General features: G+C 55.1%; 1 protein-coding gene across 2 annotated transcripts in view; it reads left to right on the top strand.

Annotated features, from left to right (window-relative positions):
- The window catches only part of LRRK1 (leucine rich repeat kinase 1), a 107,983-nt gene extending 91,990 nt beyond the window's left edge, over positions 1–15,993 (top strand). The window contains exons 25-34 of one of the 2 annotated variants that reach the window (XM_033100113.1): positions 254–420; positions 2,971–3,168; positions 4,043–4,320; positions 5,577–5,771; positions 6,528–6,679; positions 7,265–7,382; positions 8,463–8,579; positions 11,001–11,836; positions 12,156–12,257; positions 13,982–15,993. In XM_033100113.1, coding sequence (XP_032956004.1) covers positions 254–420; positions 2,971–3,168; positions 4,043–4,320; positions 5,577–5,771; positions 6,528–6,679; positions 7,265–7,382; positions 8,463–8,579; positions 11,001–11,836; positions 12,156–12,257; positions 13,982–14,159 — 2,341 coding nt within the window. In that variant the 3' untranslated portion in view covers positions 14,160–15,993. The remainder of the gene's footprint in view (positions 1–253; positions 421–2,970; positions 3,169–4,042; positions 4,321–5,576; positions 5,772–6,527; positions 6,680–7,264; positions 7,383–8,462; positions 8,580–11,000; positions 11,837–12,155; positions 12,258–13,981) is intronic. The other variant, XM_033100114.1, reaches the window with a different exon arrangement.
- The last annotated feature ends 1,377 nt before the right edge of the window (positions 15,994–17,370 follow it).

Below are 17,370 nucleotides of genomic sequence, written 5' to 3' on the forward strand. Positions count from 1 at the left end.
TGTGTTTTGTGGCCCCACTGAATCTGGGCAGTAGAATACTATGTGGAATCTGGAAAGCCATGTTGCTTGTCCCTATTGGTTTGGTTCTGATCACAAGCTGCAGACCCGTCTGACCCCATAGGTGGCTTTGATCCATGACTCTCCACAGTGGGCGCAAATGGCCAACCACGTCCACGCATGCCCCAGCCCGGGACCCGCCCCCTCCTCTCTGGGGGGTCTGAGCTGACCCCTGGGTGCACTGTGTTCCTGGCAGGCTCTTCCTGGAGAACAGCAAGCTGGAGCACAGTGAGGACGAGAGCAGCATCCTGGGCCAAGGCGGGAGTGGCACCATTATCTACCGGGCCCGGTACCAAGGCCAGCCCGTGGCCGTGAAGCGATTCCACATCAAGAAATTCAAGAACTTCGCGAACGTCCCAGCAGGTCAGCAGGGCCCTGCGTTGTTTCTTTCCAGACGCGTGCTCCCTCGGTCCAAACCTCATGCCGCCTTAGGGAGCCCAGAGGCCACAGGCACACGGGCAGGAAGAGGAGAGTGGGCGAGGCCGGCGTGGGCCCCAGGGCAGCCCTGCTGTGTGCCTGGCACGGTGTCAGGCTGAGCAAGGCCTGGAATTTGCTTTTGGAAATTACTCTCCTGCCTGGACACGAGCCCCCAAGAGCGTGCACCATCCTTACAATGTCTGTCTGCTCTGTGTCCATCATAAGCCTGGCAGGTGGTGAGCATGCCATTGGACCTCAGACAGACCCTCTCAGCCATCTCCACTGAAGGAAGGAAAGTGGGCACCCCAGTTGAATGGATTGGGAAGCCCACATGGGGTGGCTTCCCGCCACCCCACACCCCTACAGACCAGGGAACACCTTCTTGCCTCGCCACACTCAGCCCCGTACGTCATGGAAAGCCCATCACACTTCATGCCCAGCCAGTGTGGGTGCTGGGAGGCCACCGCGCGTCCTGCCAGCTGACTATGGCATTGTCACCTCCCCTGGCTTTCCACCATCATCTTTACGATCATACCCGTAATTTATACTCTTGGTAGAAAAATTAAATTCGCACAACAACATAAAGAAAGCAGGTCAGAAAGGAAGAGACAAAATTGTAATTATGGGTAGAGAACGTGACTTTCTGCACAGGAAATCTAAGAGATTCTGCTGACAAACGTCAGAACCAGTAAGAGTTTCATAAAATGGCTAGACGTGAGCTCACCAGCAGCAGAGTTCGATGACATTCCCATCTCGGCATTGACCACTGGGAAATGTCCTCCGTGGCAGCAGTTAAACCACAACGTACTGAGGAATAATTAATATACATCATTCAATTTAGTTCTCACGTAAATCCCAGCAGGGTGTGTATGTGCACGCGCATGTGTGTATGTGTCTGTGTATGCATGTGTGCATGTGTGTGCGTGTGTGTGTGTGTGTGTGAAATCTGAATAATTCTAAAACGTGCATGGCCTGAGAAAAGCCCAAGAATAGCCAAGAAAATTCTACAGTGGGAGACACAGGAAAGAGGCCTGTCCGGCAAATGTCATGACTTCTAAGTCTACAGGCGTTCAGACAGTTTTCTCCCAGGCAAGCAGAGGCTGTCCAGGGAGCAGAGACAGCACGCATGTGTGTGGGAAGCTGGCACGTGACACGGGTGACATCATGAGTGGAGGAGAAAGGCTGACTCTTCACTAAACTGGGGTGGAGACTTGGGTCAGACTTCACACCACACTCAAAAATACATCCTTAATGGGTTAAAGACCCACTGTGAAAAGTGAAACTTTTACACTGAAAAAACAAATTTGGCCAGCACGCACATAGACCTGGCACCATCAATGCATTTTAATCGCCCAGATTGTTTCCATGTTCAGAGATCCCTGGTTTTAAAACCTGACTGTGAGGGAGGGACAGGTCAGGGCCCAGGAGGACAAACAGGCCTGGTGGCTCCTGTGGGGGAGGGTCCAGAGCCAGCCACAGCCCAGGGGGTGGCGTCCTGCCCCTCCACTTGGCAGGAGGATCCCTCAGGGGGCTCGGGCAGGCACCTTCCGTGGGTGCATTTCAAGGGTGTTAGGGGGTTACAGCACAGGTGTGAGATCGCCCACCACTGCCCATGGACCTTTGTCCTCTGCAGAAGTGACTTGTCACAGGCCTCTACTGGACCCACATTTTCTCTGTGCACGAGAAGGTGGAGGTCTTTTCTGCCTTCGGGGGTCCTGGCCACTGGGTAGGGAATGACGTGGGCAGCAGTGCCTAACCCCTCAGCGTCTTGTGGGGGAGCAGGGGCCTGCTTATGACCCTCCCCGGATGCAGAGTTGGAATAAGATACAACTGTGACCCTCAGGTGATGGCTGCAAGAGCGACGTCTGGGTGACAAGAGTGGGGACATGCATGGCCTTCCATTGATGGGGCAGGAACCCCCGTGTGTGATGGGGACAAGTTTCTCCCCTGAGGTGGACAGTCTTGTGGTCAGCCTAGGATGCCTCAGAAATGCCACCATTTGGGGCCAAATTCTGAGTGACAGTATTGCAACCCCTGGGAGGTTGACTACAGTGGTACCTCGGTTTTTGAACATCTCCGTTGAGCATTTTGGTTTACGAACGCCGTAAATTTTATGTAGCTATGGTATCATTCGACGGTAAAATTCATGCTAAATTTGCAGTTTTGAAGGTTGATTTTAAAGGTCTGGGACGGATTAATCCACTTTGCATTGCCTTCTATGGGGAAACTGTGCCTCGGTTTTCGAACGTTTCAGAACTTGAACGGTCTTCCGGAACGGATTACGTTCAAAAAACCGAGGTACCACTGTGTCTCGAAATGGAAATCCTGGCCCTGCCAGCCCCTCGAGTGCCCTCGAGGCAGTTCTGGGTGTGGCCAGGACTCTCAGTCCCGTGGCCCCAGCCAGGGTCCCCGGGAAGGTGGTGTGGGGCCCAGCAGGGCCACCCGTCCCTCGGCCCTTGCCCTCCCTGGGCAGCGCTGACCGTGCTGTCCCCGCAGACACCATGCTGAGGCACCTGCGGGCCACGGATGCCATGAAGAACTTCTCCGAGTTCCGGCAGGAGGCCAGCATGCTGCACGCCCTGCAGCACCCCTGCATTGTGTCCCTCATCGGCATCAGCATCCATCCCCTCTGCTTCGCCCTGGAGCTTGCCCCGCTGGGCAGCCTCAACACCGTGCTGTCCGAGAACGCCAAAGGTAGGGCCTGGGGACCACGCCTGCCTGGCCCCGCTGTCGGGGGCAGGGCACACCTGCCCCCCCACTCCGGCTCATGTGGCCCCCTCCCTGTGGTCTAAACCTGTGGGGTGGTGTCATGGAGGCCGGAGGAACTCACCCATTGGAGTCAGACAGAACCAGGTTCCAAGTCCTGGTTCTCTGCCGTAACCCAGGAAGCTGCTTTCTTTCCTCGCCTGTCACACAGGATGATGACCGCCCCCCTGGGAGGACAGCTGAGCGTCAGAGAAGGCAGCCAGGGAGGCCGAGCTGCAACAGCCCCCAACCCACCCCCCAGCCGAGTAAATCCTCCCTTAACCGTGACGGACCACGTGTCCACCGTTGTTAAAACTCTGAGACCCTGGACTCCGCTTTGTCCTATCCTGTTTTTTAATGAAATTTTAAAATAACTGGTAACTAAATACCAAAGAGTTGACAGAGGGAGAAAAGCAGCTGTCTTTTGACTCAGGAAGAAGAAATGCAATTAAAATCAATTATTTCTCCCTGAATGAAAGAGATTTTTCTTTCCTGTTTTTCTCTTTTTTGGAGGCTCTTATATCGTCAGCTCACTCCTTGACAGTATAGCAAGCTTGGCTTGAGATGAATGCTAGGAATTTTGAATCCTTGCTCTTTTAGTAAAAACACCAGTGCCAGGTCTGCCATACCATACGTGACACTGGAATGACAAGCATTTGTGTCCTTAATACTGTTTCCCTTACGAAAGTCACTCTGTTTCTTCTGGCATCCAGCATGGAGCATGAGGAGAGCACGTCAGTAAAACCTAAAGCACGTGGGGAGACAGAAGATAAGAAAAGAGGACAGTGGTTAGAATGACGGTTGGCTGTTTTTCTTTGCCGAGGTTCTTCCTTTATGCCCCTGGGACACATGCTTACCCAGAAAATCGCCTACGAGATTGCCTCGGGCCTGGCCTACCTGCACAAGAAAAGCATCATCTTCTGTGACCTGAAGTCGGACAACATCCTGGTCTGGTCTCTGGATGTCAGGGAGCACGTGAACATCAAGCTGTCGGACTATGGGATTTCGCGGCAGTCTTTCCACGAGGGCGCCCTGGGCGTGGAGGGCACTCCCGGCTACCAGGCGCCAGAAATCAGGCCACGCATCGTGTATGATGAGAAGGTACCCCCCCTGGCCTGCTGCCCTCCCCTGGCCCAGCCCAGTGTGACAGCACAGGAGCCCAGCCCCGTGTGAGGCCAGCCAGGCCATCCTAGCAGCACCTGTAACTTCTAAGCCTCATGTCCCCCACCTCCCGGTCCCCCTCCAACCCCCTACACAGATGGGTCATTGATGTAAGCATTTGTGGGTTAATGCAGCAGCTGTGGCTGTTAACCAAGATAGGTAAGGCAAATCAGAGTGCCAAAAATAAGAGCTGCTTATCACAGGTGACACAGACAAAGCACCTCAAAACTGAGATTATAACAGGAACCTTCATATTAACAACTCTGAGGTCTCTCTCTTCCCTTTTCGTGTGAAAAAGTTATTTCTTAACCCACACAGAGGCCTGTATAACTCTGTCCTTGCTGGGCCTTTTTATGACATTAAAATTAGAGGAATCAACATGGTGTGACCTGGGAGCCATTCCCCTCTTTGTGATTTGCATACACGGTTCTTCTAGCACCAAGCACGTTAAGCTGAGGGTCTGTTTTCCTGCTTTACCTTCATCCGTGGGGGTAAGACTCATGGCACATGTGGAGCCCTTGACTACTACCTGACAGTTAGCAAGTCTCAGCCCTTTTTTTTTAGATGAACGGACAGATAAATGAGAGGACGGAAGGAAGGAAGGATTGAAGGAAGGAAGGAAGGAAGGAAGGAAGGAAGGAAGGAAGGAAGGAAGGAAGGAAAGAAGGATGGGAGGATGGATGCATGGACGGACGGCTGAATGCATGGCTGGATGGGAGGATGGATCAATGGACAGACAGATGAATAGGGTGCATGAATGGATGAATGGACAGATAGACAGATGGATGGGAGGATGGATGGATGGATGGACGGATGGACGGACGGATGGATGGATGGATGGACAGAAGAAAGAAAGTATGAAAGGATGGGTAGGTAAATGGACCAAAGATTAGGCAGTCAGATGGGTGGATGGAAAGAAGGGGAGGGGAGGGGAAAGAAAGGGAGCGGAGGAAAGGATTGCAGGGATTGCACGACAGGTGAATGAAGGCACAGGATGATGGTTGCTCAGATGGTTGTCCGGATGTTTGGGCCGGCAGAGAGAGGGATGCTTTGGTGGATTGATGAGCATCTTCCTTTGGACAGGGCCTTGTTTTCCTTGTCTAAGGGTGTCTCCCTGTTCCCTCCATCTCAGGGCCAGCTTGCGAAAGCCGCTGAGCCCGGGCAGGGGACCTGACTTGGCTTGCCTGTGTGCCCAGGTGGATATGTTCTCCTATGGCATGGTGCTCTACGAGCTGCTGTCGGGACAACGGCCCGTGCTGGGCCACCACCAGCTTCAGATTGCCAAGAAGCTGTCCAAGGGCATCCGCCCGATCCTGGGGCAGCCAGAGGAAGTGCAGTTCCATCGGCTGCAGGCGCTCATGATGGAGTGCTGGGACACGAAGCCCGAGAAGGTACCTGGGGCCACAGAGCTTGGGGTCCCGGCTCTTCCCGCCAGGTTGGCGGAAGTTGTGGGTCTCCAGCACACACATGTACGGGGGCCGGCCCAACCTTCATGGAGCGCCTGGAACAAACAGGGCCGCCCTTCTCTGCTCACCTCTTCTAGAAAGAGCTATTACTGCTCCTAATATGTCCCCATCATTTTCTTGGTGTGTGTAACAGTCAGGATAATGAACTTTCTTTTCCTGCCCAACTTTTGCGTTACGTCATCATGCAAACCAAGCATACCAGCCTTTACACATCCCCATGCAAAAGCAGAAAGAATGGGAGTGTCTCTTTTTAAAGTCAGGGCTAGAAGGTTTGCTCATCAGAAGAAGTAGTCACGTGATCATTCTAAAGCCACTTGGTTTGGGAAGGGACCAGTGGTGTCCCCACTCATTTTTCAAACTAGACGGCACTGGTTTAATGTATTGGAGGTAAATGAGGTGTGAGCAAAATTCTTTACAAGATGGTGTAGGGGTTGGAATATCAGAGTTTAGACGAACCTGACCACCTGAAGTTGAGGTGCCATGGACCACAATGACCCAAACGCCTGGAAGGGTCTGTTTCTGGTGCCGGAAGTTGCTTCAGCCTCTTGTTTCAATTGGGTTTTGAATCAGCAGGTTCTACTCCTTCCTCCTTGGTTCAATCGTTGGTTTTGTGGGCAGAATGGGCATCAGTCTGGTTGTAAGGGACCCCGGCTCACAGCCCTGGTGGCCTCTCTCCCTCAGCGACCGCTGGCCCTGTCGGTGGTGAGCCAGATGAAGGACCCGACCTTTGCAACGTTCATGTACCAGCTGCCATGTGGGAAGCAGACAGCCTTCTTCTCATCCCCGGGCCAGGAGTACATGGTGGTGTTCTGGGATGGGAAAGAGGAGTCCAGGTAACGTCCTGAGGCTTTCCATGCCCCGCTGGTGTCAGCATTGGGGGTGACCGTGTAATTGGGGGGCAGTGAGGAATGTCCATGGGGGAGCTGTTTAGCGGACAGTGGGTTGAAAGCCTGATGGCATCCGCCCAAGAGAGGAAACTGAGTCCCCACATGTAGACCTGCACGTGTGGTTTGTGGTTAAGAGAACCAAAGAAAAGGTGGTGTCTGCCAGGGGTGTGGGGGGCAGGGGTCAAAGGAGAGCTTTGTTTTAAGATGGGTGCTGTCTGAGCTTGATGGTAGAGGGCTCAGTGACACTGGGGGTCAGGGAGAGAGGGCCGCCGCTGAGTCGTGGGAGCTCAGGGAGAGCCTACCTTCCGTGGGGAATGGCCTCTCTGCCTGTGTGTTCGAGCCTTGCCAGGCAGGCAGCATGCAGCTCTGAGCAGGCCTGGGGCTCAGACCATGACAAAATTCAACCCTGGGCTCGAGGGGGTGGACGAGGCCCACAGCTGATGTCCTCCTCCAAGGCTGCTATAGGCCAGGCCAGGGTGAGGGAGGTGGCCCCTGGCCAGTGAGCTGACCATACACTGTCGCCCACTGCAGGAATTACACAGTGGTGAACACAGAGAAGGGCGTTCTGGAAGTCCAGCGAGTGAGCTGTGCGGGAATGAAGCTGAGCTGCCAGCTCAAGGTCCAGAACTCTCTGTGGACGGCCACCGAGGTAACCATCCACCATGCAGGCCTTGCATCGAGACCTGCAGGCAGCACGGGGGTGGGGGGCAGTGCCTGGGGGGAGCAGATATAGCAACTGAAAATACAGGAAACTCAGAAACACCTGAACTTCTGATGACCCCAGCTCACACCTGTGAGACACCGTCCACTGCCCACACACACACACACACACACACACACACACACACACACACAGTAAAACCAGCAGCCATGTGACCAGGCAGCATCTCACCAGGAGCAGCTCAACCAGCCTTGTCCCTGGCTGGTGACTGGGACCCTGTCAGATCCAGGGTCCCAGGCAAGGAGAACCCCGTGGGTGGGTGAAGGGACCGGGTTTCTTATAACACGGCCAGGTCTCCACAGCAAACCCACTCAGCTCTGAGGCCTGTTGTCTTCCCTTGAAGAAACTCAACAGAAGGCCCAAAGTGCTGTCTTCTGAGAAACCCAGAGAGGAATGCCCCCAAAACAAATGCTCAGAAGCGACGGGGGGTGGGTGGCTTAGCGGTTCATAAAATTGGAGGGAAAACTTCCAGATGGCCATTGTTGAGAACGTGGTTCACCAGGAAGCTCTTCACCCCACGTGAGCCTCAGTGATTTCAGTTTTAAGAATTTGCCCCAAGGAAATAACCAAGACAGTCTGTGAGAATGTCCCTCCCAGTATAATTCATTGTAGTGAAGACGGGACAGTGCTCAGACATGGCCCCCTCGTGCCACAGGTAGTACAGGACCACAGGAAAAGGAAAGTGTGACAACAGCACAGTAGTGGGCTCCCACCTCTGCTGGGAACGGGGGCACATGCAGAAGTACCCACAGAAACTGAGACAGTGTGCCGCAAATCCCTGAGGTGGTTTCCTCTGCATAATAGCTTAAGGGCAATTTTATCTTTCTTCTTTAGACGATTCTGTAGTTTTCCAAGTTCCCACAAAGAACAGAAATTTGAAAACAAACCACCAGAAGGCTTCCATACATGTTACTTGCTAAGGCGCAAAGGGTTTCTAAACACCAGTGGGCCCCTGTAGGGAATAACTGGCGGGTCCACCCCATCTCATGCTGGCTGCTACCCCTCCAGGACCAGAAAATCTACGTATACAATCTCAAGGGCATGTGTCCCTTAAACGTGCCCCAGCGAGCTCTGGACACCCCAGCTGTCGTCACCTGCTTCTTGGCAGTGCCTGTTTTAAAAAAGGTGAGGTAAGGAGGAAGGTGGGTACACAGGTGTCTGATTCTCCCTTCCCTGTTTGGTTGGGCTGGGGGAGGGGAAGAGCCAGGAGCGGGAGTCAAAGCCACGCCCAGGTCACAGTCAGCCTTAGAGACCAGGACACCTGAGCCATCCTTAGTGTCCTGATTTGCAAGAAACTAGGTAGGTGACCTGTAAGACCAAGGGTGAAGTGAAAGCTTGCATTCCTCATGCAAATGGCGCAGCCCCAGGTTCAGGTGAAATGCTTTTCTGGTGCAGATGGTGTAAAGGAGCCTCCCCACGGCCCTGGCAGACCCTGCCCCCGCCCCTGTAGGGCTGCCCACTCTCCTCCCCCTCTGTCTCCATCTCCTCTGGGTCCAAAACCTGAGACCCTCTTTGCCCGGTGTGGCCTCAACCTTCCTGCCCCTGCCTTTCTCAAATGAAACCACCAGGAAGGCTTCACCCAGCCCAGGTCCCAGACAGCTCTGCGGCTCCCAGGATCAGACCAGGGCGCCTCTGCAGGGCCATTGTGACCGCCCCTCCTCCCCGCACTGTAGCTGGCCCCACGCACCCCACTCCACCCAGCCCTGTACTCTAAGGGGGCCCTTCCCACCAGGAACCCTGCAGGCTGCACACAACTCTCCCAGACTACCTCTTATTCAGTTCTCAAGGTCAAGGCCATAGGCTTGACCTTGAGAAGCTGCCCCACCCTTTGCCCCACCCTTCAGCCACCTGCTCAGAATTCTTTGGCCAAAGGACTCCTCTCCCTTTGTGTACCCTGAGGCTGCTGCTTCTTGCTCCCCACTCACAGTACTCGCTCACGGTGTCATTACCGGTGTTGTTTTGTGAAAATGTGTTGGCTGTCATCATCCAATTTCAGTTTTCCCATCTGTAAAATGGGGATAAAAAGAGACTGTGAAAAGAATCTCTGGGCATCACATACCCAAAGCTCCAAGCTGTCACAGGAGGTAAAAGTGAGCCTTATTATTACCTCCTGACGATCCTGAAATATATGTGCTCTTCTCTCCACCCTACCACAGTTTCATTTCCTTAAAACAAAAAAGTCTGAAATCAACCTTAGGTCATTTATGACTGTGGCCCATGGGCGAGGCTGGGCAGCTGGGGACCTGGTGTGCAGCAGAGCGCAGGAGAACATGACACAAAGCGTTATTTAAGGCCACTGCTGGCCAGAGCCCCTGAGCCAGGGCACCACCGCCCGCACCACCAGAGGGAATAAAGCCGGCTCTGTGCAGAGCCTCCCTGCCAGGGTACCTGCCCTCGGAGGCCGCGGATGGCAGACCCCTGCATTCTTGCACGCGCACATTCACACCCAGCCAGGACGTGGGGCCCAGAGCTGGGACTCAGATAGAGACGTAGCTCCTGTTTGCCTTGGCTGCCTTCTTTCCTACAATCCTGAAGATAGATTTCGATAAATGTTCTTAGGGCTTATTGACCTTGCTGTTGACTCGAGGCTGGTTCGCTCTTTACCTTGGACAGCCCTACCTCTTGAATTCCTGCAGCCCCCAACAAGGGGGCTCTCTGCCACTCACCCTCACTGGCACAAGGCCTGGAGCCCTGCTCTGTCCTGGCTCTGGCTTTGTTCTTCTGAACTTGCCCCACCCCAGCCCCACCAGGGCGGCGAGACTGGGAAGCTCCATTCCCAGCTTGACACAGAGCTCCGGGAGGCCTGGGGTGGGCCCAGCCTTCAGCCTGGCCCTGCAACTTTGGCCTCTGCTCGGTGACTTCTCGTGGCCATAGAAGAGTGCATGCTCCTGTGTGGGGGGTGGGGAGCACCCCAAGGACAATCGGTGTCAGCTGCACCACAGGCATTTTCCAAGCAGATGTGTGGGCACAGTGGCCAAGAAGTGCCTCCACGAGAGGCTTGAATTGGAAAGCACTTCCTTCAGAATGAGTTCAGCAGGCACTTACTGTCCATGGGAGCAGAAAACCAGGGGGGTCACAGAGATGAATGAGACTCAGCCCTTCCCTGTGCCAGGCCAGTGCTGGGGGCCAGTGGTGGGCCCAGAGACCTGGGCGCTGCTCTCATGGAGGGCCTGTCTAGTGCGGGTGCAGGCAGGAAGCAGCAAGCAGACCCTAGTGCTCTCATGTTGACAAGCAGAGTTCACAGGAGGGAGGGAGCCACGGCCAGCCTCTGAGCAACACCCTGGTGACCCGGAGAATGCAGCTCCCCACGGCTCCCCACATTGCATGTTCCTTTCCTGCTCACACCAGGACCCATACACCACACCAGGGAGGGTGCTGTAGCTCCTTTGGGAGCTGCCTTTTGAGGACACTTGCTCCCGCAGGGTGTGCAGGTGGGGTGCGGGCCTGCCTGGGGTCTGTGCAGAGAGGAGCTTCGCAGCCACGCTGCTTCTCTCCTGGAATGCACGAGAGGAAAATGCATCACGCATACCTGTCTTCTCCCCGCAGAATTCCTACCTGGTGCTGGCGGGCCTTGCGGACGGGCTTGTGGCCGTGTTTTCTGTGGTGCGGGGCACCCCAGATGACAGCTGCTCCTACCTGTGCTCACACACAGCCAACAGGTCCAAGTTCAACATCCCAGATGACGACGTGCGGCAGAACCTGTACCCTGTGAGGACCATGGAAGTGGTCAACAGCGGGTCTGAGGTCTGGTACAGCAACGGGCCGGGCTTGCTGGTCGTAGACTGTGCGACCCTGGAGATCAGCAGGCGGCTGGAGCCCTTCTCGGCCCCGTCGGTGGTCACGTCGCTCGTGTGCAGCTCTGAATGTAGGGGCGAGGAGGTGGTCTGGGGACTGGACGACAGGGCCAACTCCTTGGTGATGTACCATTCGGCCACCTACCAGCTGTGCGCCCGCTACTTCTGCGGGGACCCCAACCCCCTCAGGGACATGTTTCCCGTGCGCCCGCTGGACCTGGAGCCCCCGGACAGCCACGTGGCCAGCCCCAAGAAGCCTGAAGGGGGCGCCATCGCAGACGTGAGCATCATGTACAGCAAAGAGCTGGGCACACAGATCCTGACCCACCAGGACTCGCTGACAGACTACTGTTCCATGTCCTCCTACTCCTCGTCCTCACCCCACCCCTCAAGCCTGCCCTGCTCCCCGGCAAGCTTTTCCGGGGTGCCCTTCTCCACCGACTGCCAGAACTCGGACAGGCTGCGCGAGCCCGTGGCGGGCTCCGACAGGTCCGAGCACGAGCTGAGCCCCGTGGACGGGGAGGCTTTCAGCCAGCACCTGCAGGCCGTGAAGGTCCTCGCCGTGAAAGACGTCATCTGGGTCCCCAGGTACGTGGGTTTCCAGGCCGTGGGCGCGATCCCGCGCAGGCGCACTACTTTGGCTTCGGGAGCCGAGTAAAGGAAGCTTTAAGATGCTGGGGAAGTTGGTCGGTGGGGAGCTGTGCTGTAGGACCTGGGGGCCATCTCTTCAGCAGATCTGAGGGCTGCACTGAAGCTCCTTGTGCGCTGGATTGCATCGGGCAGCACGGAGGCGGCCGTGGCCCAGCACTGCCGGTTCCCGGTGCCCTGCCCTCTGCTCGTGGCTCCATTTCCCCCAGGAGCACAGCCCTGCACCAAGCGCTTCCCCTTTTCCGTTCTGCTTTCGCAGGCGCGGCGGAGATGTTATCGTCATCGGTCTGGAGAAGGACGGGGGCGCCCAGCGGGGCCGCGTCATCGCTGTCTTGAAAGCCCGAGAGCTCACGCCGTGGGGGTAAGACTTAGGGGGCAACTCCTGTGGGACCAGGGACGTGGTGTGGGGAATCCAGGCCCCGCTGCCGTGTCCCTGCACAGAGGCTGCCCGCCCATCTGTCCTCCATAAATAAAGGGCACATCTGCCAACGTGGCCATAAGGCAGAGATGGAGCAAGCAGGGGCGGGAGGGACGCTCCAGCCAGCTCCTAGGAGATCAGAAGATACTGGCTGAACCTGGCATCAGCCAGCCACTGGCCACAGCCATCGGGGGTACCTCTCCAGGACCTGACTTGAGCTGCAGTTGAAATGGGGACCAGGTGACTCTCTGTCCTTCCCATCAAGCAGGAGAGCCTTTCCCAAGGTGTCCCACCTGCCTAGGCAGCAGCAGGCGAGGCTCGGTACCCAGCTGCTGCTACTGGGGATGGGGGTGCGGCGGGGGGTGGGGAGTCCCATCAGGAGGCAGGCCAGACCCACTGTCATGGTTGTGCTGGCAGGACAACCTGTCCAGACCTTGTGTGGCTGTGGAGCCGGGCAGGTGGCTCCAGCAGTGTTCCCACAGTCCTATGGCAACCAACAGTGTTTGCACCCCTCACTTTGTCTCCTGAACCCCACACAGTAAATCTCCTTTGTGGAGAGATCCCATTCAGCCTGTTTCCCCCGGAGCAGGTCAATGACCGAGGAAACGTCCATGGGAGTTCCCGTCCCTTGTCCCCAGCATGGAACCCTCTCAGTGAGTCACCACGGCCGGTGACCTTGCCCTTTGAGTGATTCTAGAAACCAGATCTGGGTTTGCTGCTGAGTGCGGGCGCCAGCCTTGGGCTGAGGTAGTTCCCAGATTGCAGGTGGAGCTTCTGGGGGAGCAGTTGGGTCTGCAGAGCCCAGGGCTGTTGACCTCAGAGAACCTGCTATCAGCATCCCTCAGTTTTCCCCTGGTGATTCCCCCATTTGTCCCCCCAAAGTAGGCTTACCAAGAGCCAGGCACACTCACTAGCTGCAGGGAGGGGGCAGCCCAGGCGTCCAGCCCAAAGGAGGGCCGCGGCCTGAGTGCGCCAGCTTTTTGAGATGCATCTGAGACATTGATTCCCTCGGCAAGTAGCTAGCGAGTGCCTGTGAGTCGCAAGGTCCTGCACAGCCCCTGGACATGCAGGTTCATCTGGTGGCCTCAGTGCCAGGCAGGGAGCTCTGGCACCGCGGGAGGAGGGGGGCTGCACAGCCTGGCGGGGCCCAGAAGGAAACTGCATGCACGAGCCATGCAGAACAAGCCACCGCCTCAAAACAAGTGGATAGGGTGAAGATTCAGTGCAGGTTTTCTGCCTCATAGGTTACCCTGAACTTCCTAAGCCTGTGGAAATGTAGGATGGGGAAAAGAATCATGACAAGGCAAGGGAATTGCGTTCAAGTTAAAATTCACCACGGGCCAATGACGAGCAGGACTGATGGTATTTTCTGGATACTTTGGGGCTGAGACACATTACAAAAGATACCAGCTCTGATTGTATGTGTCTTTCCAGGAAGTCAGCCCTTCTTGACAATCCCTGTGAACCTGAACCGATGCCCTTGGGCCTTCTTTAGATGGTCGAAAGCCTCTGCCCACAGGCTGGGCCACCAGGGCGTCAGAGCACCCAGATGGGGCCAGGCTGGGAGGTGCAGGTGCCTTCTTACCCAGGCTCTGTCCTCCCGAGAAGGTACAGGGAGCACGAGGAGACCTTTGTGGATTATCTCAGACATGCCCCTCTCTCTGCAGGGTGCTTGTGGACGCGGCTGTGGTGGCAAAGGATACAGTTGTGTGCAGCTTTGAGAACGAAAACATGGAGTGGTGCCTGGCTGTCTGGCGGGGCTGGGGCACCAGGGAGTTTGACATTTTCTACCAGTCCTACGAGGAGCTGGGCCGGCTGGAGGCCTGCACGCGAAAGAGGAGGTAATTCCTGTGGAATGGCCTTCGCCTGGACCTGGCTGGCCCAGGCCAGTGGCCTGACCCCTCCACCTGCAGCCCTCGGAGGACCCAGAAGATGGACTGGGTTCTTCCATGGACCACTTGCTGCTAAGAAGTACGAAGAAGGGCTGGCAGTGCTTTGGGGATTCTCAGGTTCTCCAGGGTATAGTTACCTGGATACCCCCTTTCCCCTCTCTACCCCCCAATTGCTGCTTTTACAGCCCAAGGGAAGATGGTGGGGTAGGATGAAAGGAACTTTTCCTGCCTCCTCTGTCCACTTCCAGGAGCAGGGGAGGGGGACCCCATTCTGGGCTGGGACATAGGGGAAGGCTGGACCTTCCCAGCACACAGGGCCTGCCCATTTTCCTCCTCAGGTCAGGGATGGAATTACACTAGAGGCTTCCATTGGGAAGTAGTCTGGGCCAGGGCGGGAGGAGGGCTGTGACCCCTCCCCCTTCCCCTGGTGGCTCCCAGGTTCTCAGCACATTTCTCAAGCTCCTGAGTTCTCGGGGCCCAGCTTGGGACAGTCTTTGTGTGAGAAACCCCCAAAAGGATCCTTGGCAAGGAGCACTGCCCAATCTGGGGAATGAATGAGTCCCTTTAAGTGACACAGCCGGAAAGCCAAGAGTAGCCCAGCACAGAGAGTGCTGACTCAGCCTCTCCATTCTCCTTCTGCTGACAAAAGGAAGGAGACACTCAATCAGCAGGACTTAAGAAAGGTCCTTGTGTTTATAGCTTTGTAAAATAAACTTGGATGCAGCTGGGCACAAGCCCTGTTTGTTTGCACATAATAATCTTGTTTATCACTTTCACAAATTAATTAAAATCTCAGCAGTGAGGCCTCTGGTTGTGAAATCATATCCTATGGGCTTATACCAGCTCTGTGTTTGCTAAACATCGACTGCACATATGGGCTGCAGAGAACAGGAAGTGAAATTAACCAGAGAAGTATGGGTACACCAGCAAGAGTGTTTATAAATTATGCACACACACGCACACACGCACGCACGCATGCACACACACGCAGGTACACACATGCAGGCACACATATCCACAGGGTGACCAGGGGCTGCTTAACCCAGAAGGGGAGCTCGTACGCCTGTTCACATCGTTGACCTTTTTGTAAAATTCAGTTATAAAACTCAAACGTAAGATTTGCTGGGGTGTGCGGGCAAATGTGACTCCTCTTATCTGAAAATAAACAGACTCTCAAGAATGAAGTCATGGCCTCCGGCTGTAGAGCGCTTGGAATAACAGCCCAGGCTCTGTCCCACCCAGACCCACTCATTACCCAGGGTGGAATGGGCGGTCCCCATGCAGGCTGCCCCACAGCCGTTTCCAACGGCACAGACAGCTGCTCTGTCAGGCTCCTCACTTCTTTTTACTGGCCTGGGCATTAAGTCCTGGAGGGGCTGAGGGTCTCCGCCTCCTGCCCACTTCACTGCCATTCTCCTGCCCTGCTCCCTCATCAGGGGCTTGCTGATCACCACCCGCCTTCTCTCATCCCAGCACCCACAGCTGCCCAGTTCACCCCCAAATACAAACAGGATCCTTTTGCCCCCCTGCCCCAAACCTGCTCTCCACATCCCCTAACACCACACTGCTATGCTGATAGAGCCCCCAGGAGCCAGTCCCAGGCCAGCTTTCCACCGGGCCTCTCCCTCTCCCTAACCCTAACCCTAACCCCCGGGCCCAAGCAGCTGTGAAGAAAGCCCACGGCTCCCCCGAGCCAGCTTAGGGAACTTCTTCACGAAAGTTAGAAACCATACAGGAAATGGTTAACGAACTTGACTATATAAAAATTAGGAACTTAAATGGAAAAATTATCACAAAGTCAAAAGCTGGACAGTCAACTGGGAAAAAAATATTAGCAACAAATGAGAGACAAAGAGCTCACATATCTTGTGTCCGAAGAGTTTCTACCTATCAATAAGAAAGAAAACCCAAAAGGAAAACGGAGACATGAGCAAGCAACTGACTCCCAAAGAAAGGCCCAGCAAAATCCATGCTCAGCCTCACCCAGTCGGAAGGAGTCGTGAAAATAGCAGTCAGTTACCATTTACTGCCCTCAGGTTGGCAAGGATTAAATAGTCAGCAGTTATTTCTTGAGCACCTACTAAGTGTCAGGCACTGTCCCTGGACACTGATAATGTAACAGACAAGAATCTCTGCTTTTAGGAGCCCCGTTCTAGTGGAGGGAGGTGACAGTGAACACACAAATGAGATCACAGAGCCAGACCCTAAAGTCAGGACAGGGAACGAATGAAAAAGGCCTCCAGGAGGAGGTACCATCTGAGAACGGGCGAAGGGAAGGAGGCATGTGGAGATCTGAAGGGTCCACTTGTGCAAAGGCCCGGTGGTAGGAATGGGCTGCTGTGAAGGGCCAATGAAAGCCTGGTGTGGCTGGAGTGTTGTGCAGAAGTGGGAGCTCAGGGGCCAGCGAGACATGGCATTATGCACGCAGGTCTCATTATTTCTGGCAGTTTCAAACGGCTATTAGACCATCTCACTGCCTTTAAAAGTCACTTGGACTGCTGAGTGAAAGATGGACTAAAGAGGAAGTCATATACGTTGGGGCCACCCCGTAGAGTGCGTTTGGACTGCACCCATCAAAATTTCAAATGCCCAGGCCGTTTGACCTAGCAGTCCCCCTGAAGTATTTGATCCTGAAATATCTGTCAAACTACCCAAAGACGCAGAATGAGGATGTCACTGCCGTATCACTTACAATGACCCCAAACAGGAGACAACCTACATCTCTATCGGGAGGGAAGTCGTTTGATGTGTGTACCTCCTACAGAGCCACACTCTGCGCCCTTTCAGAGAAGGAGGCCGTGCTCGTGGGCTGGTCTGAAATGTCCTCCACGGTGTAATAAATGCATTGTTTTCCTGAAAAGCGATTTGCAGTGTGGTGTATAAATGACTGCACACACACGGAAAGTGCCCCAAAGGGTGCCCAAGAGTGTGGCAGAGGTTGGATGCCCCTGGGAGGAAAACAGACGGCTGGTGTGCAGGGGAGCCCCCTTGTTTTCACTTCATACCTTCATCTTGGCACTGCTGGACTTGTAAACAGGCCTTTTATGAAGCTAAGCCTGAATGGGAGGGACTTCTCTCCTGAATCCCGGGAAAGACGCACCTTGGCCCCCAGTATTCAGTACAGTAACCTGCTGTCCAGCCTTGGGACCCAGGAGCCTTGTGTG

The sequence above is a fragment of the Rhinolophus ferrumequinum genome, chromosome 28 (genome assembly GCF_004115265.2).
Source record: "Rhinolophus ferrumequinum isolate MPI-CBG mRhiFer1 chromosome 28, mRhiFer1_v1.p, whole genome shotgun sequence".
Classification (NCBI taxonomy): domain Eukaryota; kingdom Metazoa; phylum Chordata; class Mammalia; order Chiroptera; family Rhinolophidae; genus Rhinolophus; species Rhinolophus ferrumequinum.